Here is a 27,539-nt window from a genome sequence, read left to right as displayed (position 1 = left end):
CTATATGTACTTCCAGAGGAAAAGCATTTCCGTAAGCTATGTATAGTAGCTGGGATACCCCTACCCTGGACAAAACTTATGTAAGTGCATGATTAATGAAAGGTTATCTTAAGACACGAAAAGTTGTTTCCTTTATATATAATTTTAGAAAAAGCCAAAACTCCTATAAAAAAAGGAAAACACAAAATGTGAAACTGTAAATTTGCATGTATCTCTCCTCATGGATCCACTAAACTTTCTTGCTAAATCTGGTAAAAATCCATTAATAGGGTGGAATTAGTAGTAAAAACAACAAACCAGCAAAAACACTCATGAAAGTCGTAAAATGCAAAATTAAAAATTCATGTGTATTTTCCCATAGGCATAATGAATTCTATACCAATTTGATTGAAGATCCATCCACACCCTGCAAAGTATTTACATGGACATACAAGAGGCAATACTATTATTTTATATAGATGGCGCCAGTGCAATAGATCCGAGTATGATGTATTCTTGACGTCATAGCTGTACCCTGAGAACGGATAAAAATAAAATTCTCCGTGACGAAAAACGGAGGCAAAACGGGAAACTCGTGACCCCTATTGCAAATCTACATGCACTCAGGATAAATATTTCGTGAAGTTGCGAGTTGCCTATAGAGTAATAAAATTTTTTTTTCAGTATCATATAAGCAAGAGTTCTGTTATAGTATGATATGCATTAGCAGGTGATATAGTATACAACTCCACTTCCTCTGTCTGGTTATCGAGTTCTCAGTGTATATTTTGAGAGTGTGGGAAACTAAAACCCACATGACCAGACTTAACACAATGCGTTTATTAAGTCTAAAAATAAATGCTCCAAAAGCATGATAAACAACTGACGCATGCCTTATAGATATGCCTGTGAAAGATGGGTTTGTCAGTCGTGAGCCTGATTTTAGCAGGTAGTTTAGCACTGAGTCAACTGCAGTTAACATAATTACCTGATTGTCAGATTATAGGTATTCAATAGCGTCCAGTGATCTTAACATTCTTGTAAAAGAAACTAAAGAGAAATATTTAAATATTCATGGCTTTGGAGGGAAAATCTGAAGACACTATTGCAAAGAGCTTATTTAAGCTAATGAAATTAATGAGTACTGAATTCTGTATCGGTAAAAGAGCACAAATGAAAGTCTTGGACGAAAAAATAATATTATCAGCGCTATGCGTTTCAGTGCCACAAAACAAACAAAGAAAACACTTCCTTAGATGCTAATAAGAATCACTGTTCTAAAGTAATCTCGAATTTTATGAAGATTTTCAAGTGCTATTATGCTCAACAAAGAATTATCTACGTTGCATTAATTTTATTTTGAGATCGATGATTTGTTCAAATTTGTTTACATAATATTTTTTGAAAATCTTCATCTTTGTTTAATACACGTTAAACAAAAATATTGTGCATTTCGCAGTATATTAATATCCATAAAGGTGTAAGATCCAGCAAATAATAATAGTTTAGGAACTCAAGACCTCGTACCTATATAGAAGTTTTTGTGGTTTGTTTCACATCTGAGTGTAATTTAATATTTAGCGTGTTCGAGAATTCGTTTTTCATGTCATAAAAATACGTTTTTTTCCATCTTTGGAGTTGTAATAAGCTATAAGAATGACTGTCAAACAGCAGCTACCATTTGGTCAGTCAGTATTAACCCAAGGACTGGCAACTTTTGACTAGGCGACATCCCTCTGATCCATCTGTTTAAAATTAGGTCTTTTATGAGGGTTTCGACTTTTAAAACAAGAAAAAATTTCAAACATGAAAAACAAATAGATTTCAATATTTGACAATAAAATAAAGTTTGCTCGTATAAAATTTAGAAGTTTTTTTATGGCATTAAAAGTAAATAATAATTATTCTGTTAAAATGTTTAATCACAAATGTTTAGAAATGGTGTAATATGAAAAAAACAATAACTAAATAGACAGATTCCATATATTCTAATTATTTTTAAGATCCATTATTGAAATCATATTTTAACGAAGTTGACACAGTTTTCTTTTATCACCTGTATAAATTTGTAACTGTGTAAGGCGACAATCTGATAATTGTTGCAAATGATGATCATGACATAGTTATAAACGTGATATATGTAACATCGAATTCGTAGGCAGATAAGATAGATTATTATTAATAATAATAAAGACATGCATTACCAAATGCAATAAAGGTTTCACTGGTCATCGTATACAACCCTGACCAGCCTAATTTTCAACTAGGAAAACTAAAACACATTTTTTAAGTCCAAGTCTTTCTTCAAGCCCTATTTTAAAATTTTCAAGACATTTTAACTACGTTTTCAAATATTGCACTTTTGTGGGATAAAATTGAATATCCAAATACTGGAAAATTTGGCTCTATTATCTATCATATACCATTCTGTGATCGTGATTTTCCAGTTATAAATCACGGTTTATACACAGATGTTGTGTAACAAAACCATAACATACGATTTATACATGAGTGCAGCTTACACATTAATTTATCGTATAGAAAAAGCACTATAATGGTTATGCTATTGATAACTTTTCGATTAAATTGCATGAAAAGTTTGTCGGAAACTTCGTAATACGATTCGTAATTCGTCATCACGAATCACGTAATAACCTTCGATCATTTCCTTAAATGATCCACTAAAATAGGCAAACAGTATCCTACAAAAAACATTGTAACATTTCTAGCTTTCTGAGTGTGTGATAAGGGGCTTTAACCATTCGACTAACCTTATCGCGGTGATTCCCGTGAGAAGTACATTTAGAACTGGATGCAAAATAGACAAATTTTCTGTAGAAAAAAGAACGTAATATAATATTACAATATTTCTTCTTTTACTTTCATTTTGTATAGTTGTTGTTATGAAAAAGTACGTTCAATATATGTGAAATGTTTTCATGTTAGTCTACCGGTAACTCGACAACAGCACTTTATAATTGGATATAGTTCATACCCGTATTTGTTTTCTGTGAATGATACCTAATTGAAAGTGCGATTTATAGCTGGAAAATTACGGTAAAGTTGAGAATTACAATTCTCAAAGTGCAAAAGTAAGAAAGCTAGCAAATATAATTATATAACTACTTCAAGCTTTTTAAAATTTGTTTATTTAGATAAGCAACCAAAACATATTAAATAAAAAAGTTATTTATATTTCCTTCATATACATCTACTATAATGTCTTCCATTGTTTACCTTCGTTGTAAGTTACACTTAGTATAATACTATTATACTTTTTTCTATTTACAACTAATGTAATGTTATTTTTTTGTGTGAATGTAGTATCATGGCTTCCATCGGATTAGCAGAAGAAAGTTCAACAATTGTTTTGGCGAGCTCTTTGATATCACCTTTTATGGTAAATGGTATTTGCTATTGTTAAAGGTAGAACTAGGTGGTTATTTAGTGACGAATGGACAAGTTTTCGGGAACTTGTAATAGTAATCCAAGGTTAATTTTCTGACTAGTCAGTTTGATTTTATTTGCATAAAAAATATAAGAAACTATCATTTCTGGACAGAGTGTTTATTAAAAATATCAAACAATATACATGTATTTCGGATCTCAGATGATTGTTAAGGATATGTAAAAGTAATTTTACAGAGGTCCGATTTTATTAAACATTATATCGCACTGTTTACTTTACGAAGGTTCGATATATTTATTGAAAGTATGTCGCGCATTTTAACGTTTAATTTTATCTTTTATTTTTGAAACGATATTATTTACGCTTCGTTATACACGCATACACTGAAAGTTTAGAAAATGTTTGATTACAAGATTGAATATGATTGTGTTTATTTAGTACATACCATATGGAAATCGTGTGTCGTCTCGTAGTCACCAAAATCACTAATTTCACAGTTACTGTAGAGTTTTATGGTAAAAAAAAAACAATGTTTTAGTTAAATTAGAAATAAAACTATTGTCTAAATAAAAAATGTTGCACCTAGATTAGTTCGATTTATTAAATAGTTTTGGTTATCCTGTAGAAATCACTTTTGGCTGTTACGTTTGGGATGTGGATAGAAGATACTCATCTTAGAAATATGGGGATAATCAATGAATGCATCGCACTAAGTACATGTGTGTTGTGGGGTAAGGGGTGTTTACTACATATACTACGTAAGTTTAAGTGTGTGAAATTTTTCGATTTTCTAGATTTTCGGGTTAATAAAATTAACTTAGAATCGTCCTCCAACTAACTTGCTTCTGAATAAAATTTTCCAAGCGTCTCTTTCTTTTGATTGATTTCGAGAATTCCTTGTTTGTTGAAGTTCCTTATGTGTTTCTAGCAGAAAGTCATGATAGTATTTATTCCTTTCCTATAAGCTTATGATGCTAAATATCGGGGTTCGATACCAGTGATGAGTAAAGCACATGTAGGGCATTGTGTAAATCTGTACGTAATAATAACCAAACCATTCTTCCCGTAGCGATAAATGTGTTTTATTTTTATTTACTTGTCTTAATAAGAAAAGTTTTGTGATCTTTTATAAAGTGTTTTTATTTAGTAACTTTGTTAAAAATGCTTCTGACGAGTCTAATGCATATCTCTATACAGTACAAAGTTGTCTGTTTCTGGTCTCCTATATACCAGTATTACATTTCTAGCTAAGCATTGCTTAACTTTTTTTTTTCGAATGCGCATGTCTAATGGTCTCACATTAAATTTGAGCGACATATGCTTTTATAGTAATCTTAATTTTTATTTTGTTGACAAGTATTTACTACAATAGTTTTAAGTTTTAATCATACTTAATGTTCTAGGGTTCCTATTTGGCTTTATCTCTGGAAACCTTACTGACAAATGGGCGACTGAAGGATGGCCGACAGAAGCAATGACTTCCAAGTAGGTTATTAAGTGAATATTTTATTTACAACTGGCGATCAATTCTGTAATACCACAATAAAAAAGATTATGTTTTTATGATTGTCCATGACACTTTAGTTTGGGAAAGCAATATAGTAAATTTGTAAGTTTAAATGCCCAATTTTCTCTCTAATAATTTATTGTCAAACATCTTCTTGAAAACATTTAAACTTTTTTAAGTAACGTGAATGATAAATACTTATTCCATGCAAGTTGAATTTACATATAGGTTGTTTGTCTCAATTATTTCGTTGTTTTCACTTTGTATCTATTTCCACCAGTATAGTGTGTGACAGTTATGTCACTATATCCGCATGGTTAAATTTAAATACTTTTCCAGTACCTCGTCACTGAGTAATTACGTGTGACTAGTGACCATTACACTGCACAATAATTTTTTGAAAAGTTTTGCTTCCTGAAAAGTTTTTGCTGATTGTGACAGGTACCTGGTGTGCATGCACAAATATAGTTTTGGTTTTGCTTCATCACGTAGGAACTCTGAGAAATAGACAGTTAACTGTTTACCGACAATAACGTATTTAATTGCGTTTATGTTTCTAATACGCTATTACGTTAAACATAATTAAAAGTGTTTTGCTCCTGATTTTCGTTTGTATTCAATGTCCGGTGCATCACTTTGCAGTGTCCAACAATAGTCAGCAAGCATTGACGGATTCCAGTTGCCCTGATATCGTTTTTCCGTTGTAGCAATGTCCTGGTGAAACTGAAGATTTCGATGAAACGGTACGTGATGGGCAAATTTGGATGTGATTTTCGTGATCAGCAGCCAAAAATCTATAAGAAACATCCAACAGTGTTCAAGAAGTAAAAACTTTGTTGTGCAGTGTTATACTATAAACCCCTTTTAATTAATTATTCAGGCATTTCCAAATAGAATGATGTAAAAAGAGCATTTAAATTTTCTAATTCAAAACCAAAGAAATGTATAGAAGAATGTTTGTAGCCATGTGAGATTTTCACATTATTTTCAGGCCTAAAAAGCCTAAATGCTTCACCTTCACAGGTCTTTCACACAACTGCTTTCCTTTCTGTTTACTTATAAGACAACGGAATGTGTTGACACTAAGTTATTGCAAAACCTTAATTAAAGATCAGTGTTAAACCTTGTGCTAATCAGTGTTTTCAAATACTTAATATAAAAAAATGAGAGGCATTTTGACGATTTATGTTATAATTATGTTTATACACTGTTAAATAATAAAGATTGATTACATACTACCATAAAAATGGCGGAGAACATTTAACTGAGTTTTATTATTTTTCTAAGTATATATTTCCAAAAGAACGAATTTTGATTTTCCATGAAGAACAAACGTGGTAGAGAATACTGAAGACAGTGAATCAATCCTTCTAATTATATACTGGCAAAAAACAAACAATTCAGAGATGGTAAAATTAATAAGTTAATTGACGTAAGCTGGGAAAAACTTTTAGAAACTAATTATAGGCTTCAATGTACAAACCAGTTATAAGATACAATTTTATTCCATCAAGAAACATGTTTTTTTTTCAGCGGTACACATTTTGTAGACTGTTTTGAATTTTCATCTAAGAAATGACATTATTTTTTGAAACCTTTCCTGTTACCTACTTTCAAATAGATAAGTTTGTGTATCTACTGGTTATTCTGGACTACCTTCAAATACGTTTTGTGTTGCTACAGGACTGAAATGATATAATCTTATTTTATAAATATGTCTAGTTTCTGTCCCAACATCCCAACCAGTATCAGGCATAATGTGCCATATCAGTACAACGTGAGTCAACACAAAATATAGTTATTTTATATTCATTAACACAACTTTTACAAATGCATAAAAACAGTGTTATTTTACATGATTTAGCACTATCTAAGTTTTTTAACTTCAGTATTGAAGTACTGTGTTACAACAGTTGTAACATTTATACTTTTTTTTTGTTTTCACATAGGAGTGAATGGAGAAGTCTTTGGGTTGGTCTGTTGACTGCCTTACCAACTGGAGCTGGAGTCGCTCTGTCCCTGTTGGCTGGCCATTCTCGTGGTCTAATAGGTGTGGCAATTGCTGCTGCACTGTTGGGGCCAAGTGTTAATGCTGTAAGTTATTGAATTACGACAAATTATCAACGCAAGCTACTTCAAGTGAAGATAAATATTTTAATGACTTATACTAATAAATATCACGACTTGTTAGAATTGTCAACGCTATTGAGAAAACAGAATATGTTTCGTGATGACGAGAAATCCACTTGAAGTAAAAACGTATTCTTAAGACAGCTGGTATGGGTATTAACACTTTAGTTAAAATAAAGTACAGAACAACATTTCAACCTTCTTAACTCATCTTCAGGTTAACAAAATATGTTTCTTTACCCTTTCCACTCTGATATAGAACAGGAGTAAAAGAAAAAAAAATGAAGTTTTATCTGCAAATTTTCACAGTTAACTCAAACTGTGCAGTCATATAGTTAAACCGGGGTCGTCACTAAATATGTAAATATGAGCATTAACTACAAATTTAAACATTGTTTAGTCCTATATTGGCAAAAAAATGAATATAATTTATTTTTGAATATTTTTATTGTGACATAGAAAATATAACTAAGATTGGCAATTTCCCAGTGATGAGCTTGATTTCAGGGAATTAAAAATAAATCATCGCGTTATATTCCTTGGACCAATTCGTGTAATGAAACAACTTCAGGAGTGTATTGCGATGCAGTGATTGATTGTTACGAATTGAAAGCTACATATAATTATTAAGCTGGGTGTAAAATATTAAACTAAATAAGATGCTAAAAAGCTTGTATAAATCCCAATATTTAAAGAACTAATGTTAATTGTACTTTAAAATAAATGCGTGTTTGCACTCGTAGGTGACAAAATATAAACTGATATCAGGTTAAAACAGCAGCTTCTAGATATATTATCTTCCAGATCATCTTAACTGCTTGAAATAATAGTAAGGAATGTCACAGAAAATTCCATAATTATAAATTACACAAGATTAACAGCATTCAGTTTGAAGGATCTGTATATGCTAATACAGTGAACTGTCACCACAAATGTAAGCTGTGATGCCATGAATCACAGGTGATGTGTTTAGTGACAATATATTTTGTTCAAAGCGAATTTTTAACTACTCGCGTATCCATTGCCGCCATGGATGGACCTACGACATATGAAGTATTGTGTTTTTTGGGGGAGAGTGGTGGTGGTGGAAGGAACATACTACGCTGACTTTTTTTTTTTGAAACACAAAGAATGCTCCTCCCAAAAATAAATCATTTCATTATGCTTGTAAATTGTTGTTTGCCAATTTATTGTTATTGTGAAAGACTTGTCAATAGGCCTTATCAGGGTTGTGGAGTTGTGTTATTTTTAGATCATAATATAATGCAACAGTGCGCATGTGCGAGTACAAACCGAAAGACCCGGGCAAACACTCTCAGTAACAACACTGGGAGATACAAAAACACAATTAGGTTTCATAGATCCTAATTAAATATTGTCAACGAAAACTATGGATCAATTTACTGCCCGTGTTTCTCTGTCATCTGATCTTTTATCAATAAGGAAAATCTTATTCCTCATTGTGTCGAACCCACTATACTGGGTAGGAATTAAAAAGATTAGCGTATATGAACTAATGTATTTTTATTGTTCAGTTATTTACTATATAAAATGATATCACAGGAATTACGTTCATTCTTTCAAAATAAATGGGTTTTGTATATAGAATGTACTAATATATGAAATAAGTTCTGAAATTAACAGTGAGTTTGTGCCAAAAGGACGGAAATTCTATTGTGAAACTGCTACAAATGCTACAATCACAATTCCATATGATTCAGTTAATTATACCTGTGTAACAGGTCTACAGATCAATTATTACTTGTTCTGAGTCGATTTCATATATACATGGATATATAATCACAATGAAAACAGATTAGTTTCTTTCCATTGGGTATATGTTTTTAACGTTACATCGGATAGTGGAAAATTGAAAGTAACTTGTGTGAATAAAAAAAACAAAAAACGTTGATAAAGCCGCCTTATCTTTCTAACAGAATCGCGCGATTTATTTCCCGTGACTGGGAACCGACAACATTGCAACCATTTTTTTAGCTGAGTATTTTAATGTTCATCTATATCTTCATAACAAAATTTGGCTCAAAAACGACCCTGCGTGTGCTATTCTATCAGCTAAACATCCGATTTGTTTGCTCGCACATTCTGGGGCCACGTACGCTCGTTATAAATAGCACTCACAACATCGCGCTGTGACGTCAGCAGACCCCTAACTGTGATAAGGCCTATACGTGTGGTATAAGATTTATTTCTTTGTTTTTCGTAGAAGCTTCCTATAAAGGAAAGTGCATGTTCGTAAAATACTGGTTAATAATCATAGTTATCAGAGTGAACACGACCAGTGATGAAGTACTTCCAAGAGCTAGCCTTGTTCAGCTTAAAATCTCGTGTGAATAACACCAATATTAGTATAATTTTACCTTTCATAATAAATTTGTTTATTAGTAAGCGAAATTAGTATTTAGAGACTTTAGAGGTTGCCCTGTATAGTGGTGAGTTTTAATCATTTGATAAAAATAAAATAGCAACTTATGACTTTAAATACAATGTTACATTATTTGAATCAACAATTCACCATTTTGGCTTCTTTAGGGCTAAACGGACCATGTTAAGTATAAGACACACACACACACTAACTTGCCAAAGAGGCAAAATAAATCATTGAAACAAGTTGCTCTTAAATTTCAAGTAAGAGGTTGTTTTTTGTTTATCGTAGAAGTTGTTGCCCATCTTGGTCGCTTAATACTATTTTAAGAAAGAAAGAACATCAAATGGTTTTTGATATATATATATATATATATATATAATTTATAATTTTATTTTCTCAGGGTTTGTTATGGGGTTACGCAACCCTCGCCAGTATAAACGGGGCAAGTATACTTTGTTTTTTCTGAATTAACACAGCTATTAAAGACAAATTACTACAACAAACGTTAAACAGGAGAAAATGTAATTTATAAGATTTTGATTTTAAAAAAAATAAAATTTATTGCTGTTTATTCTTTGAGCGAACGTAGATTCAAAAATGTAACGAAATAAGCAACTTTATCGAAAAAACTGTTCACCATTACTGTAGTAAATATATCAGCATATCACAACCACCTCATATTTGGTGATGTTATTATAATTCTAGGGAACACAATCTTCCAATTTCATTTACACGTTCCATTATTATGACAGACTGGATTACGAGTGCGTTTTCCTGGGTTTTATGAGTTTGTGCCTTACCGCAGTGAATATTGTTTGTATCATTTTCGCTGCAATTTGTGTTCTAAAGGTGAGTTTTTTTTAATTTGCATAGTTGCAACATGGTAGTTTACAATTAAAGTTTTTTTTATAAAATATTGTTATTAGTCCTCTCAAAGTTTTAAACACCATAGTCTTTATCTAGCATCTTAGGGATTTCTAAAAATTAGAAAAGGTATGGATAAATAATATTCCAATCACAATATATTTGCCATATCCACTGCCGACAAGGCGTTTTATACGTAAAATCAGGTCACCATAACCACCTACTTTTTTCTTTATAGCCCCCCTCCCCCCAGCGGTAGAGTGGCATGCCTGCGGACTCACACCTCTAAAAACCGGGTTTCGATACCCGTGGTGAGCAGAACACATATAGTCCATCGTGTAGCTTTGTGCTTAATTGTAAACAAACAAGCAAACTTTCTTCATGATTTCCTGCTCGAACAGCTGTAATTCAAACTAAACCGTATTTGAAGTTGTTCTTTTTTACTTATCCTTTGTTGAGTAAATAATTAATATCAAGAAACTTGGTGTAATTAAATACAAAAGATATTGACTCTGTGTACGTTATGTATATGACCTGAGACAATATCAAAAAAATATTTAATAGTTTCATGTATGTACCAGTGACATACGTGGATATATATAAACAGTACATCACATTTCAGCTTAAATGTTCAAAACTGTTTGAGAAAACCAGCTGAATTACCTATATTACCGTAAGTGATTATGATGTCGTTTAAACGCTATTTTATTTTATGTATGTTCTACCGCCAAATCGTACAATAGGATATCACTTTCTGTACACCATGAGGAATCGAACATCGAATTTTATCATTATAAGACCATAAATGTATTAATGACCCATTGGAGGATTTGGGGGTAAAGATGAAAAGTCTGTAGCACAGTATTTCACTTTGGAAAGTAACTGAAATGCAATTATATTTATTACAGCAAAGTTTTGTTGGATTATAAGCTCTGAGCACCACGGATAATCGAACCCCGGATCTTTTGCATTGTAAGTCCATAGACTTACTGCTGTCCCACCGGAGGACATTTATTTTAGATCTCTACTATAATTAATGTTTTATTGATTCTAATTTTCCTTTGAGTAGAATAGAATTTCATAAAAAATAAACGTTAAATTAGAGTATTTACTTCATATAATTTTTTTTTTAAAAAAGAGCACATAAACAACGTCATTTCTAAAAACCAAAAACTGTTGTCAAATGTGAAGGTAATTTTTTTTATATATACAGATAAAAGAGGTTAACTCGAGATTGAACGTTCAACAGATCAGAAGATTCTGGACAGAGGATGTTAAAGTATGTGCTTTTTTGTAATGCTTCGGTATCCTAACACTTTTATTTACATCCATTGAAATATTTTAATCAGTTATGTCCTTTTGTTGTATATGCTAATTTTTACGTATTATATTTAATATCAGACAAGTCTTCTATTTATGATGTTGCGTACCCTAAAATATTGCGATTACAAATAGCCAGACATTTTAATTTTACTTTAGAAGTTAATTAAGTGTCGAGTTCTATTACATTTATGATATTTGCCAACAAAATTGCTACACATAATGTTCTTTCTTAACATAAACATATTTTAAAATACCAACAAAAAATACAATTTATAACAACGATTACTACAAATAATGACTTATATACAAAAATGTTATAAGCTCATAAACAACATTCAATTTTCTGTCTTGTCTGAAACTTGATAAGTTATCAATGGTCCAGGTCCAGAAAGCACAAATAACTTTTATGTTGATGCACAAATATATACACTTTACTTGGCAGTAATGCGATAGCATTATCCTTGGCTGGTCTTACACCGCTTACAAACTGACTTTTACCAAAGAAAACATTTAATGTCCTCGTAGAAATACTAATTTCAGAAGTTAATTCGCTGAAGTTGAATGGTTTGTAATGTTTGAAATCTATAAACGTTTCTGGTCAAATTATATAGTTTTCAGATTAGTAAGCGTTTATCACAATTATAGCTTTCGAGGCTTATAGTATATTAACTGTAGCTGACCAATAATATTTGTTTCTATCTCTTGGCATCTTGTGAAGGATTGCTTTTACATACCAATCAAGCGAGATTCTCGAATATTCAATAATGTTCGAAAACACGCTAGCGTCTTCGTAAAACAAATATTACTAATTCTTACGAGAATCTTCTACAAATTTAGAGAACAGGTGGGACTTGCACAATACAAATACAACAATATACGTCACATGCATCAAACTGAAACAAACACAGATATTAAAATAAACGTATAACAGTAAATCCGTTATATAATATATTAATATCATATAATATATTGAAAGTAAAGTTTTGATAAAGTGGTTAAAGGCACTTGACTTGTAATCCGAGGGTCACTGGTTCAAATCCCGATCGTACTAAGTATGCTCGCTATTTCAGGCGTAAAGGTGTTATAATGTGACGGTTTATCCCACCATTCATTGGTAAAAGAGAAGTCCAAGAGTGGGTGGTGAGGACTAGTTGCCTTCCCTCTAGTCTTACACTGCTGACTTAGGGACGGTGAAACTCAAAACGAAATCTCCAAGTTTTATGTACATTTCTACGAAACCTGATACTCCGGTGTAGATAAACATCAATATCCATACAAAAGGGAGCGTATATTTCGAGAGAGCGCTCTTTGTCAGATCGTAAAGCTTAAAACGTATATTTACATCTACATATAACTAGCTTTGCTATAAGGCTGAGCTCTCCAATTTGTCGTAAAATAGCATCACTCGGATAAAAATACTATATATGTAAAAACGGCTGGTAGAAGTTGAGAATTTTTTTTTTATGAAGAGGAGCAAACAACGTTTTGACCTTTTTCGGTCATCATCAGGTTCACAAAGACGATGACCGAAGAAGGCCGAAACGTTGTTCTCTCCTCTACATAAAAAAAAAATTCTCAACCCATACAAGCCGTTTTTACATATATATTTTGCTCTACAAGTGGGTTTTCTTGTCATCACGGATAAAAATACTACTGTGAGTAAATAAATTAATGGAAACATAAACACTTTTAATTTTTTAATATTTCTACTTTAATAACTTCTTAAGTAATCCACATAATTTTTGCTACATCTATATATAATTATGTCAGTAGCTTAATATTAACTTTATTCTCAGATTTTTGAAGTTATTAATTTTACAGTAGGTGTTACCTTTTTAAAAGAATGTTTTGAGCTAAGTGTGGTTTGTTAAAATTCCTCCATCTTGCATTAAAATCACCGCTTTCTCAATTCTTTATAGTTGTGGTAACTTGAAAAAGTAATCAATTTATAAATAAGTAATAAACCTTTTTGGTATTAACGAGGGTATGATGGATTACTTGCCATTCTCGCAAATCTGCTTCCATGTACTAAAACACTGAACTCATGTTATTTTCATTCACACTCTACCTGTTTGGTTATTTCGAAAAAAGAAAATTAAAAATTCAAGTAACCCCAAATTACGGTACTGTAAAGGAACACTCTTATGAACTTTACTCACAAAAAAATAAGAATTTTATCAAGTAAGTTTTAGTTTGACTTCTCCTGAGAATGAGGTTGACATATATCCACTTAAATTATTATTATTTTTAAACTGATTTTCCACTTAAAAATATTAAATTATAAAGTTGAGTGTACAGGTAGAAGGGTGTGTGTGTGTTTTCTTTTGGCAAAACCGTATCGGGCTATCTGCTGAGTCTTCCGACAGGTAGGAGGATCTTATCAATTAGGACTTTGCAAATGATTACATATACTTGTTTGTTGGTTAGTTATTTTAGAACAAAGCGAAATTTTGCTATCTGCGTTGCCCAATACAAGAAAAGTGGCTATAAATAATATTCCAATAACAATATATTTGTCATATCCATTGCTGACAAGGCGTTTTATATGTAATCTCAGTATTTGTGAAACATGTGAAGTAGATAAAGTATACAAAAACGCTTTGCTACAAGCATTTTCCATTTCAGAACTGCATTGTTAAAAAGGTTATAGAGGTCAGTATATTATGCTATGTTACATATAGGCCTAATGTTACGGGAAGAACATCTGCTATAATAATATTAAGAATTTGTCTGTTCTGAAAATAAGCGCGCACTTGCTATCTAAATGCGCTTACGCGCGCTCTTCATTTCAATATATGTAAACAAAAAGCGGATGTAAAAATACTTTAGTAGATATTTTCTACAACAACATACTGCAAACTAATCAAAATTTTAGTAAGATCTAACGCTAGGCTGTACAATGACATTATATTTTATTCATTGATTGTATTAAATACGGTAAAATTTAGCCCTAACTAAACTAGAGCAAAAAAGATACACAAGTTACAGTGATGATTTATATCTCGAATATAAGAATAGAAATATTAGAGAAGTGGACTCACAGATTTCGGTGTCCGCTATTAGAATGTTTTGTATTATTCCAAAAAAGATGTATTTAAAGAAATAATCTTGCAATAATGATCCTGATCTGACTGCTAATATTTTGTGGATTTGGATTTATGCTAGTTATTATAAATATGTCGTTTACTTTGTTTCAACTTTTAAATGGTACGAACTGTCTTGGAAAATTTACTTCAAATGGTTACTAGAAAATTTAATACAAAGAATTTTTTATCAACTAAATCATTACATTTCATTACAAAACACGCATACACTAAAATTAATGTTCGATACTCGTAGGAAGCCCACTGAGTAGTTTTGCGCCTAATAACTAAAAACAAAACATTTGTTTTTGTGCGATACCATAAGTTATTTTTAAGACTGTTCAACAAGCTTTATTGTGGGGCTAAATCTAAAAATGATTTCTTAAAAATATCTTGAAAAAACCTAATATTATACACATGATCCTATTATTGTTTTACTACCTCGAACTTAGAACTAAACGAAAGTTTTTAATGTGCTGTACGATTTTACCAAGGCATTCCATTTAATAATTTTTTTCCGTAAATATTTTGCACAACGATACACATAACCGTTCCAGATTTTAAACTGATAGACCAAATAAAGCTAGTCAAAAGTACCATACGCTAACTTTTAGGCTACCCTTGTCAAAACAAATAGATGGATTTTACCATTATTTCTATCACACACCCACACTTCCAAAGTATGGAGTATTTTTTTTACAACAAAATAATACAAATAATTAATCCTGGATTCGTTGTCAGTATACGTTAGCAAATAGGCCATGAAACAACTCTCTCATCCACCCCGAATAAGAAAGAAAATCTTAGTTACAACATTTACTTAGTTAAACAACATTTACGAAGTCATTGCAAAATAGTGCTACACTTTCATGTTACACTGATTTAAATATAACTTATTAATGTCTCTTTATACTGGGGCCTGGCATGGCCTAAGGCGTGCGCTTTGTAATCTGAGGGTCGCGGGTTCGCGCCCGAGTCGCGCCAAAACATGCTCGCCCTTTCAGCCGTGGGGGCGTTATAATGTGACGGTCAATCCCACTATTCGTTGGTAAAAGAGTTGCCCAAGAGTTGGCGATGGGTGGTGATGACTAGCTGCCTTCCCTCTAGTCTTACACTGCTAAATTAGGGACGGCTAGCACAGATAGCCCTCGAGTAGCTTTGTGCGAAATTCCAAGCAAACAAACAAACTCTTTATACAAATACAGGAATATAAATTTATTTCTTTGTTCTAAACTCAGTAAAAGAGTAGTGTATTGCGTGTGTTTTCCTTATCTCTAAGCCACATCGGGCCATTTCATGTGTCCACTGAGGGGAATCGAATTCCTTATTTTTGCGTTGTAAATCAAAAGACGTACCGCTGACTCACCGGGAGACAAGGGCAATGTATTAAAAATATGTATGCTAGTTTTAGTGGTTACAGATATACCGTGGATTTAAATGGCATTAGTTTTATATTATATTTAACAAATATCGTAAGTTAGAACTATTTTAATAAAGAGTATTAAAAAATTCCTGAAATTATCATAAGTATTAACTTTTTTATCTTTCAGATAGCTAGAGAGTACAACAGGCGGTCCTTCATTAAGTTGGATGCTAATGAGGTCTTAAAAGAATGGGTTGTGTTTACCGCCATGGTTATTGATGTAAAGATCTGACACAAATTATATTTTTAACATCCACCAAACGAGACCTATGCAAACTATCTGGTAAATTTGATCTATATGTTTCGCTAAAAGTATTTTACTATCATTGTGATTTAATACAGTTGTTAGGCTTAACAGGTTTAAATCATAGGTTTATTAAGACATTTTTTCCCCTACAGCAATTTAAACGTTTTACATCACTAATTGTCGTGCTAATGTTCACAGGAAAAAACAGGACTTGATAAAAATGAACTTTTTCAAGATACAGAAGAAGCTGAACAAATCAGGTTGGAAACCCTCAAGGAACTTGTCGAGGTGAGAAGAAATTAGTAAATATGGGCATTTTATAATAGTAATATTTATACCAGACATTTTATGCTAGTATTACATATTTTATGTTGTCTTTCACCTATTGTCAAACATGTTACCTAACATTTTTACTAGAAGATATAACCTTTACAAAAAAGAAGAATATTTTTATAACTGGTACGATCATTCTAAGTACATTTAAGTAAGCTCAAAATGAAATTTTTAATGTTCCCTAATAGTTTATAAAAGGTTTCAACCAAGTTACCAGTTCTCTAGACTACTGTGAATCATTGTATTTAGTGTATCTCAGAACAGTTAATATGGGTATTAACACTTTTAACCTGAAGATGATCTAGGAAGGTCGAAACGTTGTTCTCTCCTTATCAATAAAAATGTTAATAACCATACCAGCCGTTTAACAGAGTTGAACCTAGCTCTTAAATTAATGTTTGGCAATAACCATTCATTTGTTATCCTCTTGTGCAATGTAAACCATTGTAATTGGCACTTATCACTAGTATTAACCATTATACCTAGAACTTCAAACCGCTTGCAAAATTTTACTTACCAATTTCAACAGCTTTCAGCTATTTTACCAATCATCATAAACCAATTTTAACAACCATTAAATATTGCAACTGAGATAACTATCAACCATTGTAACTACAACTTTGAATGAGTGACAGTTATTGTAATTTTTGTCGTCGATTATTTTGCAACAATTAAGTCAGTTATTTTTTCTCCTTCTCTTTTCTTTAGGATGTGGAAGAAGACCATGTGTATCAAAACATTATGTCGCGATTCGGAGAATCTCCAAACCAGGTACATTTAGTTGTTTGGTTGTTTGTATTAAGATACTTTTTGTTTTATGCAGGCTAGAACTTCTTTTGAACCTAAACCACAGTTATAGCTACACAAGTTTAGTATGTTATATTACAACAATTTTAGAGAAACGCCACATTGTTATTTTGCATATTCTGTCATTCTCTCTCTATCGGCTGTTTTTATCTTGATAGTATATCTCTGCAGAATAGTTTCCTTTACAAAAGGCTGTGTCATAAAGCTGTCATGGTTGAAACATACTAATCCTTTCAACAGACTTTCCATAATCTATCCATTGTATATATAGTGTGGTTTCTCGCTCCTGTTTCAGCAGTCCAATGAAACATTTTTTAATTCTCAGTTGATGGGCATCTTGTTGGTCGAAAGACACTAGATTGTATAATAGATGCTTTATAAAATGAACTAAAGTTTGATCTAAAGTGCTGATAACAGTCACGATGGTACCCATGGTGCTCTAACAGTATGTCAGGAATCAGGGAACAGACATCGGCCATTCAATGGGAGGCACTTACAGATTCTTCAAGTTTTTTCAGCAAATGTCTTTAAGCTTTGCTAGTTTCTCCTATATGAGAGGGGTGGAAGTTCTGTGAATTGGAATCCTCGCGTGCATGGTTCACAGTTCTGTGTTTGCATGTTTGTTTTCTCCAGAGCCCTCTACTGCTTAAATTCCCTTTTTTTGCATCGCTTGAATGACTATTTCATTAGGATAAGGTAATGATTTTGTCATGAATTGCTGGCCAAAGAGAGGTGATCATTTACACAGTAACCTGAAGTAAAAGAAGATGTTAAATATTTGTGAAACATGTGAAGTAGGTAAAGTACATATATACGCTTTGCTATAAGCACTTTCCATTTCATAACTGTATTGTTAAAAACGATATGAAAGTTAGCATGTTATACTATGTTATACACATATAAGCTGAATATAGACTCTTTGTAGGAACCAGATAGTAAGGCAATTTTCCAAGCATATCTAATACATGTTGATAATTATTTGGAGCCAGTTAAATTATTAATGACTGTGGCCACAGCACCACAAATAAGGATTTGAAACTGACCTAAATATAGTTGTATATTTTTGTGCAGACAGGTAGATATTTAATATTTTTAAAAATAAAACTTGAACAAAAAATGTAATCATGATTTTCCTTTTCATATTTAACATTAATTTTCGCTAACTATAAAAAAATAACATTATATGTTCGTTGGTTGAAGTCGTGGTTTTGCTATATACTCGTAGAAATTGCTGACCAATAATATATAATTTTGAAGGAAGATGTTCCCTCTTTCAAGTTCTATTAATTATTAACAGTGATCCTTTTTAGAACATTGAAAAATACATTTATAAGATATAACATCCCTTGTTTTCTAGATTGCCAAAAATCTCTCGCAAGTTCCACGACCCTTTCTATCAATGTAGTGTCTAAACAGATAGTTAATCCCAAGAAATTTAGTGTTAACATTTTTTTAATGTTGAATGGACCATAAGGAACAAAAATGGTTTTATACTGTTATAAGGGGAGGACACAGTGACTAAAATGTCTAATATTTAAGTAACTGAAAAAATTACCGTTTCCATTCTCTTGAGAGCTAGTAGACAAGTTCAGAAGGTATTTTATCGTGTTAAACATGAATGAGTTAATGGTAGTTATGGTATTGTTGATTTGGGTTGCTTTTGATTGCCCCTACATCTAACTTCTCGAATCTTAGTGCCATATTTTTATTTCGCTGCAGGTCGATATTCCTCTCATTTCGGGACTAGGCGTGTGGGTTGATTTTATTTTACTTCTTTCTCTGGCTAATACCTTTGATGAGAATAAATATAAGACGGCGTGAAACCATCAATTACGCTTTAAAGCAAACGTTTATTTTCGTGTGTATGTATTATCTCAGTGAGCATTACTTTCGCGAATTACCATTGTAAACATTACAGAAAATTACAAACATTAACCTGTGGTTTGGTACAAGTTTACTTTTTTATAGGTCCCATAGTTTTACAAAATGTGAGATATGCCTATTTTTGGTCAATTTTTAGAGAGGAGCTTGTCAAAAGGTCTGGTCAATTACTCAGCCATGTTTCAACCAATTAACGTGAGATTTAGTACAAAAATACACTTTGCAGGTCTCAAACAGAGATTTTTTGCTCAATTTTTAGCAAGGAAAGCAATTTGAGGTTTTCATTACCTATTGGCCCAGAATGGCTACATCGTTAGGGCGCTGCTATTCGTTGGTAAAATATTAGCCCAAGAGTTTGCGGTGAATGGTGATGACTAACTGCCTTCCCTCTAGTTTTACATTGCTAATTTAGGGACGGCTCATGTAGTTTTGCGCGAATTTAAGAACAACATTACCTGTTTGGATGTATATAAACCAACTTACAAAGGATTTGGTGCAAGTATATCTTCTTACAGGTTTCAAGCAGTGATATAGACAATTTTTCATTTTCATGTATTTTTTCTGGTGTCAAATTTGGCTATGTTAAGTAGGATGCATGGCGAAGACATGTTGCATTCACCAACGAATATTGGCTTCTTTAGTTTAATTAGATCATCTTGTGGCTGTAGAATCGTTCCGTTTCATTAACATAATTATTTAGGAAACATGTTTTATTGTTGGAGATTATTTAATAAGTCTACCAAACTATAGTACTTTATACTACAGATATATTTAAGTATACAGGTCATTTAGTCGTTGATAAGCTCAAAGCTACACTATGAAATATCTGTCCTTTGCTCACCACGGGTATTAAAACCCGTATTTTAGAGTTGTAAGCCTGCATACTTACCGCTAAGCCATTTGGAGTGAAAATACATTAAGTGTATAGAAAAGTGAGTAAATTCTGCGGTTAACAACAAACTGGTAACAGTTTAACGTATATATGTTTGTGTAGTGGTATCTTTGAAACTTCAAGCATTTTAATTCTTTCTGTGCTCATCTATGTTGATATAAGTAATAACACTTAACTTATAAGGAAGAAATAAAAATTAAGTGCTGCCAAAGTGTGGAGGACACGTGATACAATAAAATGTGGATGAGTAATTTTGTATGTCAACATTACGTTTACATTTTCTTAGCAATACAGAAATATGGTGTAATTGCAAGATTTTCGCGCAAATATTGCTTGATATGAATAATTAACTTAATTAATCAAACAAGTGAATTCGAACTCTTTATAGCGTATAATAATTGAAAACAGCAACTATAGTTGCCTGGATAGACAGTGGTAGGTTTTACGGTTTTACAACACTATCATTCGCGGTTCGATTCCCGTGGCTTTTCTATAAAACAAGCAAACACCCCCCATTTAAAAGGAAACTGACGTATTTTAACCCTCTATGTTTTGTGTAAGATTGCAGTATATAAACTAACGTATCAACATCTTTTTACCTTCCTTTTAGTTAGTTCGATTCTCATCTTCTTTGTTTTGAATTTCGTGCAAAATTACATGAGTGCTATCTGTGCTAGTTGTCCATAATTTAGGAGCGTAAGACTAGAGGGAAGGAAGCTAGTCATCACTACTCACCGCCAGCTCTAGGACTACTCTTTTACCAACGAATAGTGGGATTGACCGTAATATTATAACGCTCCTACGGCTGAAAGAGCGAGGATTCGAGCCTGCGGCCCTCATATTACGAGTCGAGTGCCTTTACTACCTGGCTATACAGGACCAGTTAATTAAATTCTGAAATCCAAAGGTAAAGAAAACTGCCTGCATTTAAATGTTTTTCATCCGAAACTGCCAGATCTTTTTATAGTAATGATCCACAAATAATCACTAATTCATATATTTATACCTGTCCAATTCCAGCTACTGAACAAGATGCTCAAACGCATGAGTACTTATATACGGAATTTAGTGAATGACGGAGTGGACAAAGGCGATGGTAAAACTAAAGAGGAAAAGTTCAGGAAAAACAGAAGTGTTTGTAGAAGTTTATTCCGGAAACGCCCTCGGAAAGTAGTGGTAAGTTTTGGTGGGGAATTTATCAACAGAGAAATGATTTCTTAGTTTGTGGGTGAAGTATATCGATCTTTGTTAAAAAAAACATTTGTAATAGGTATAAAATTAATTCAGAAGGAAAGCTTTGTTCAGATTGACATGTATCAAAATTATAAACTAAGCTTTTTGTTATGGTGTGAAAAAAAAAACATATTTACATCATAACATTTGTTATTGTAACAAATGATTTACATAAAAACGTATTTCAATCACAGTTGTTTGTTGTGTGTTAACTGGTCTGATGAGCTCTGGCTCCCCAGTAGCACAACGGTATGTCTGCAGACTCACACCACAAGAAACTGGGTTTCGATCAACACCCGTGATGGGCAAAGCACAGATAACCCATTGCATAGCTTTGTACTTAAGTCCACACAACCAGAGCATAACCACAGAAAACACCCAGATATTAAGTAGGGAAACAAATATAAAGAAACGAAAATTCAAAGAAACCCTACTTATACAGCAATTAAAACCAAGATTAAACCAATGTAAAGGAACATCTTTATACCTATACTAATTAATAACCTAACACCCACCTGCAACGCCCCCTACAGTCCTGTACCTGTTTATACTCTCGTCCCTAATACATGTCCGTCAACGGCGACCGTTCTCTCTTTATTAACCTGAAGATGACCTAGGAACGTCGAAACGTTGTTCTCTGCTTATCAATGAAAGTGTTAATACCCAAACCAGTCGTTCTGAGATACGTTATTATTATACATACTTCTAATTCTTGAAGAATTCTATGTATGAAGCTCTCCAGTGGCACAGCAGTATATCTGCAGACTTACAACGCTAGAGTCCAGGTTTCAATACTCGTGGTAAGCAGAGCACAGATAGATCATTTCAAATAAACCAAACAAAAACCTATATATAAAATTCAGCGTCAAAAAATACAAGTGGTATGTTCTAATATTTAATGTCAAGCAAATTAAGATCGAAATATATTTATCTTAATATTATGTTTATGTTGAAATGTATCAATTTTGGTAATTGAAGTAATGTTTAATATATGTATCGATCTTGGAAATCGCATTATGTTTAGGCCGAATTTATTAAGAAGGAATGAGTTTATTAGGGCGTTAAGAACTCCTGTATTTTCCTATTTATTCCTATATATTTCACCAAAATACATATTGTTTCCTTTATTTAGTATTTTTTCCTTATATTTACAAAATGTTGTTACGTCATCTAGAAGGATATTATCCAATCCCAAGAAAATAAAATTAAACTAGGTGTTTTTGTTCCAGGACCAGGTATACATGTATTTGTTCATTAATGTAACAGTCATTGTTACGCTTGCGACTACTGTATACAATCTTTCCTACACCCAGTCATTGTTTAAGAATGTAATAATACCACTACTTTTTATTTTTCAGTGCCACTATTATTTTGTTTCTTTTCTTACATCTTTGTGTGTTGAAGCAGTCTTAGACATCTGAACATTGTACAAAATATTGTACGTAAATGAAACATTTATTTTACTTCTTTTTGAAGGTTTTATTATATTCACTCATTCTTTAAGATCATAATTATTTAACTATTATTTATCTAGGTTTGGTATATTAAGTCTAAAAAAGGACTTATTTTTTCACAGTTTTACACAATACGGCCATTCAGGGGTGCTACCCTGAAGGGGATCATGGTCAAAAAGCTAGTTGGACACAGGTAGAAGAGTTCTGAATTTGAGAAGTGATGTTTCTGAACACGCTCTGCATTTTTAGCTATAAGCTTGTTATAAAAGTGGCAGTTAGTCCCACTATCCAGTTTAAAAAAGTTAGTCAAAATCTTTCTGACGGTGGGCGCTGCTAGTTAACTGACTTGTCTCGTATCAGCAGTTAGAAATTAAGACTAGTTATACCTTAATATTACAGTTTGTTTGTTTTTTTAATTTTGCGCAAAGCTATATGAGGGCTGTCTGCGTTAGTCGTCCCTAATTTAGCAGTGTAAGACTAGAGGGAAGGCACCTAGTCATCACCACTCAACCCCAACTCTTGGGGTACTCTTTTACCAACGAATAGTATGATTGACCGTCACATTATAACGTTCCAACAGCTGAAATGGTGAGCATGTTTGGTATGACGGGCATTCGAACACGCGACCCTCAGATTACGAGTCGAGCGCGTTAACCACCTGGCCATGCCGGGTCCAACATTAGAGACTTGACCATTATCTTTGGTACGTATAAGGTGCTCTTCGGTATTTAATTTTAGTTGAAATCTTTGCCATAGGCTTGTTAATATCTAAATTGTTTCTCATGAAAAATAAAGTGATATACTTTCAGACCTAGATTATTTTTTGTGCTTACCCTGTAGTCGTGTTTCTACTTATTAAGTGAAACTTAAAATATTATGTCAAATGTTATGGCTTGATACATTTAGGATCTCTGAGTTCATGTAGTTTTATTAATTATTTACATGCTGTAGGTTGAAATGGAAGCTGTAGGAGAAGAAGGTTCAGACGTTCTGCATACCGACTGTAAACATTCTCTAGTACCAAATGAAATTTACAGAGAAGGACTACGACTTTCTCTTATAAATTCTTCTAATCCCTATAGCCTGTGGCCTACCAGGAGTTCTTATCGATACAGACTACTTTCACTGTCTAGAGTACTGTACCAAGAAGGTTTTAAAAGAAAATGTCCATTGTCTAAAGAGGAACGGTCCCCTGACTATTGATGTATAATAAACCAATTACCAGAATCTGGCTTTTCGTCTAACTTGACGTATTACTTCACTGACAACAAATGTTTGCTAAAAATAAAGTAGAGTTACCAAATATTGTTTATAGTTTTATGTTGATGATTTATGAAAGTCTGAACAAAAGTTGTTTAGTCCATCACACAGTGTAACAAATGTTTTACTTTTTCTTGTTCCTGGGCAGAAAGTGATATTTCCCAATTGCTTATGCCTAAAGTAAATGGAAAAGACCTATTTTTCTCTTCATATTTTGCTTTTCTGACCTGAGTAATGAAATTTTCAAATGTACCCATTTTTCCGAACATTCCAGGTAGATTCATTGCTGAGTAGCTGATAGAGAATTTTCAAGAATTTCTAGAATGTTGTAGAAGAGGAGGTAGACATTGAAGATTCGGATTACAATTTCAGAGGAGCAGCTGGTGAGAGAAATCCATAACACCCCAACCAAAGAGACTTCAATGATTTGATCAAAGATCTTGGTCTAACAAAGTCGAATGCCAAACTTTTGACATCTAGGCTCAAATAGTGGGATTTGTTACATGAAAGTTGCAAGTCAGAGGAAGCGTCACCTGCATTTTTCAAGCTTCTTCACTCGTCAAGATGGGCTCTGCTTCTGCCACAATGTATTCGGTCTGTGCGAGGCAATTGGAATTGCCTGTAGCCCGAACGAGTGGCGCCTCTTCATTGATAGTTCATTCAGAACCCTCAAAACTGTGGTGCTCCATAACGGGAATAAGTATCTGTCTCTTCTTTTGGCTCATTCTGTGCACCTCAAAGAGGAATACAACAGCATCAACACCTTGCTTGAAGCCTTGAAGTATGATGAATATGACTGGGAGGTTATCGGAGACCTCAAAATGGTGGCATTCTTGATGGGTCTCCAAGGAGGCTTTACCAAGTTTTCCTGTTATCTTTGCCTTTGGAACAGCAGGGACACTGCAGCGCACTACAACACGAAGCACTGGCCACAACGGACCGAATTTTCTGTGGGGAGGCACAATATCAAGTGTTAGCCACTAGTGGACCTCCAGAAGGTGTTGTTTCTACCATTGCACATAAGATTGGGTCTTATGAAACAATTTGTAACAGCTCTTGATAAGGAGTCTGCAGCCTTCAAGTACCTTCGAGACTTTTTCCCTAAACTATTTGAGGCAAAGGTCCAAGCTGGTGTCTTCGTTGGACCACAAATAAAGAAGATCCTGGAGTGCACAGAATTCCCCAAGAAATTCAGTAGGAAGCAAAAATACCTTGGGGCAGCTTTGTCACAGTGATTTGGAGCTTCTTGGGCAATCACAAGGCAGAAACGTATGTGGAACTGGTTGAGGCTATGGTGAAGAACTACGGCAAAATGGGCTGCAGGATGTCCTTGAAAGTCCATATCGTTGACGCTCATCTTGATAATTACTCATCTTGAACGCCGATACCAAGGAGCGTATAACGAAAACATGATGGAGACTATATTTGGGGGCTGATACGTGAAAGTGATTTACATTACAGTCGCAAATCTCGAAAAACTACTCACTTCTAAACATTTTTTATGTAACTTTATTATAAACACATGTAAATCTTGATTCATGTGTTGTTTTATTCAGACTTTATATAAATTAAAATGTGCAAATTTGGCCGTTTTTACACAGTAAATAGGTTAATTTCCAAATGTCATTATCCAGGTCACAAAAGCAAAGTTTGAAAGAAATAATGGCCATTTTCTGTACTTTTACAACATAAGCAATTAAGAAATAACACATACTATCCAGGAACCAAAGTTGTGTTACATAGTGTCATTATTTCGTATATCGTTAGATGATTAAATGTAAAATCAACATGAATAATGAAAGAAGCTTAAACTAAGACTATTAAAAAGCTATTAGGAGCCTTTCAAATATTGTGTAACTTCTCAGTGAAGGATATTTTAAGTGTTACTGTATGTTAAGGAATGAAGGAGGAGGAATATCTTTAAGCGTTATGTATAAAGTAACCAACCTAAAAATCGTATCTAAGGAAAAAATTAAGCACAACTAGTAAACTCAAGGCTGTGTTACTGATTGTCATTGTGTTTTATGTTTTACGCCAAGTTTTACGTCACATGGTTGTCTCATGTTATTGCATTTAAGGACACAAAAATACAGAAAATTATTCTGAGCAAGAAATGAAACACTAATAAAATTGATTTCGTGGTTTGTTTGTTTTTGTTTTTTACTTTGTGTTTTAGTGTAAAGATGCACACTGGGCTAACTGCGCTTTGTTCACAGCGGGGAATCAAACTTAAATTTTTATAGTTGCTTGTCTACAAACTCACCACTAAACAACTGAGAAACATGCGCACGCATAATGCGTTCAAATTTCAGACACGTACCCTAGATTACCTATAAACACATTACATTGTATGGAACAACACTAAAAAGTCCAATAGAGATACTGAAATAAACTGTGTACAGGAGAAGAGGACTCAGAAGTGAGGAACACAAAGTAGCACGTATTATATATCTTATTTTGTTTGTTTGTTTTAGAATTTCGCACAAAGCTACTCGAGGGCTATCTGTGCTAGCCGTCCCTAATTTAGCAGTGTAAGACTAGAGGGAAGGCAGCTAGTCATCACCACCCACCGCCAACTCTTGGGGTACTCTTTTACCAACGAATAGTGGGATTGACTGTCACATTATACACCCCCACGGCTGGGAGGGCGAGCATGTTTAGCGCGACGCGGGCGCGAACCCGCGACCCTCGGATTACGAGTCGCACGCCTTACGCGCTTGGCCATGATTATATATCTTATAAAATGAATGGAGGAATTGTGTTAACTCGCTCAAAAATATCTGTATGCAACTCAAAACAGTCAGAAGCACTTCTATGACAAGAAAGTCATGTATTAACAGTTCAAGGTTGAACAAAAGTCCCGATTCTACCCACAGACAACAAGAAATCCACCCTACAGTTGAAAGAACCTTTTCACGTGCAAGAAGTTTGTGAACAGAATGAATTATAAAGTAAAAGTGGACGGAAAGACCATGATCTACCATGCTAATCTGTTGAATAGATATTCCAAGAGGTAAGAATACCTAATAGGTGCAGCTGTTTCGGCATAGATAAACATTGGAGGTATGGGATCATAGGCACAGAAATAGGAGACAGTGACTTTGTCATAGAAAATTCAGACCTACTGAACGTTGGACCAATAGGTGGAGATGAAGTATATAAATACATCAACATCAGTGAAAAAATGATTAGCAAGCAAAAGAAAGATCTTCAAAATTTTCTGTGCCAATATATAAATGTATTCACAGATAAACCAGGAAAGACAGTTCTTTTGTAACACAGAATCAAGATTACGACTAGTCAGAGTGAAGTCCTATCAGATGCGCTA

General features: G+C 33.2%; 1 protein-coding gene across 1 annotated transcript in view; it reads left to right on the top strand.

Annotated features, from left to right (window-relative positions):
- LOC143230394 (uncharacterized) overlaps positions 1 to 26,344 on the top strand; it is a 41,923-nt gene extending 15,579 nt beyond the window's left edge. The window contains exons 8-19 of the mRNA XM_076463895.1: positions 3,304 to 3,379; positions 4,014 to 4,119; positions 4,792 to 4,873; positions 6,845 to 6,989; positions 9,812 to 9,853; positions 10,117 to 10,260; positions 11,489 to 11,554; positions 16,232 to 16,387; positions 16,550 to 16,639; positions 17,393 to 17,455; positions 21,285 to 21,440; positions 23,903 to 26,344. Of these exons, the coding sequence (XP_076320010.1) occupies positions 3,304 to 3,379; positions 4,014 to 4,119; positions 4,792 to 4,873; positions 6,845 to 6,989; positions 9,812 to 9,853; positions 10,117 to 10,260; positions 11,489 to 11,554; positions 16,232 to 16,336 (766 nt within the window). The 3' untranslated portion in view covers positions 16,337 to 16,387; positions 16,550 to 16,639; positions 17,393 to 17,455; positions 21,285 to 21,440; positions 23,903 to 26,344. The remainder of the gene's footprint in view (positions 1 to 3,303; positions 3,380 to 4,013; positions 4,120 to 4,791; positions 4,874 to 6,844; positions 6,990 to 9,811; positions 9,854 to 10,116; positions 10,261 to 11,488; positions 11,555 to 16,231; positions 16,388 to 16,549; positions 16,640 to 17,392; positions 17,456 to 21,284; positions 21,441 to 23,902) is intronic.
- The last annotated feature ends 1,195 nt before the right edge of the window (positions 26,345 to 27,539 follow it).

The sequence above is a fragment of the Tachypleus tridentatus genome, chromosome 10, assembly GCF_004210375.1.
Source record: "Tachypleus tridentatus isolate NWPU-2018 chromosome 10, ASM421037v1, whole genome shotgun sequence".
Taxonomy (NCBI): Eukaryota; Metazoa; Arthropoda; class Merostomata; order Xiphosura; family Limulidae; genus Tachypleus; species Tachypleus tridentatus.
The sequence above is the reverse complement of the archived record's forward strand: the minus strand, read 5'-3'. Positions and strand labels throughout refer to the sequence as shown.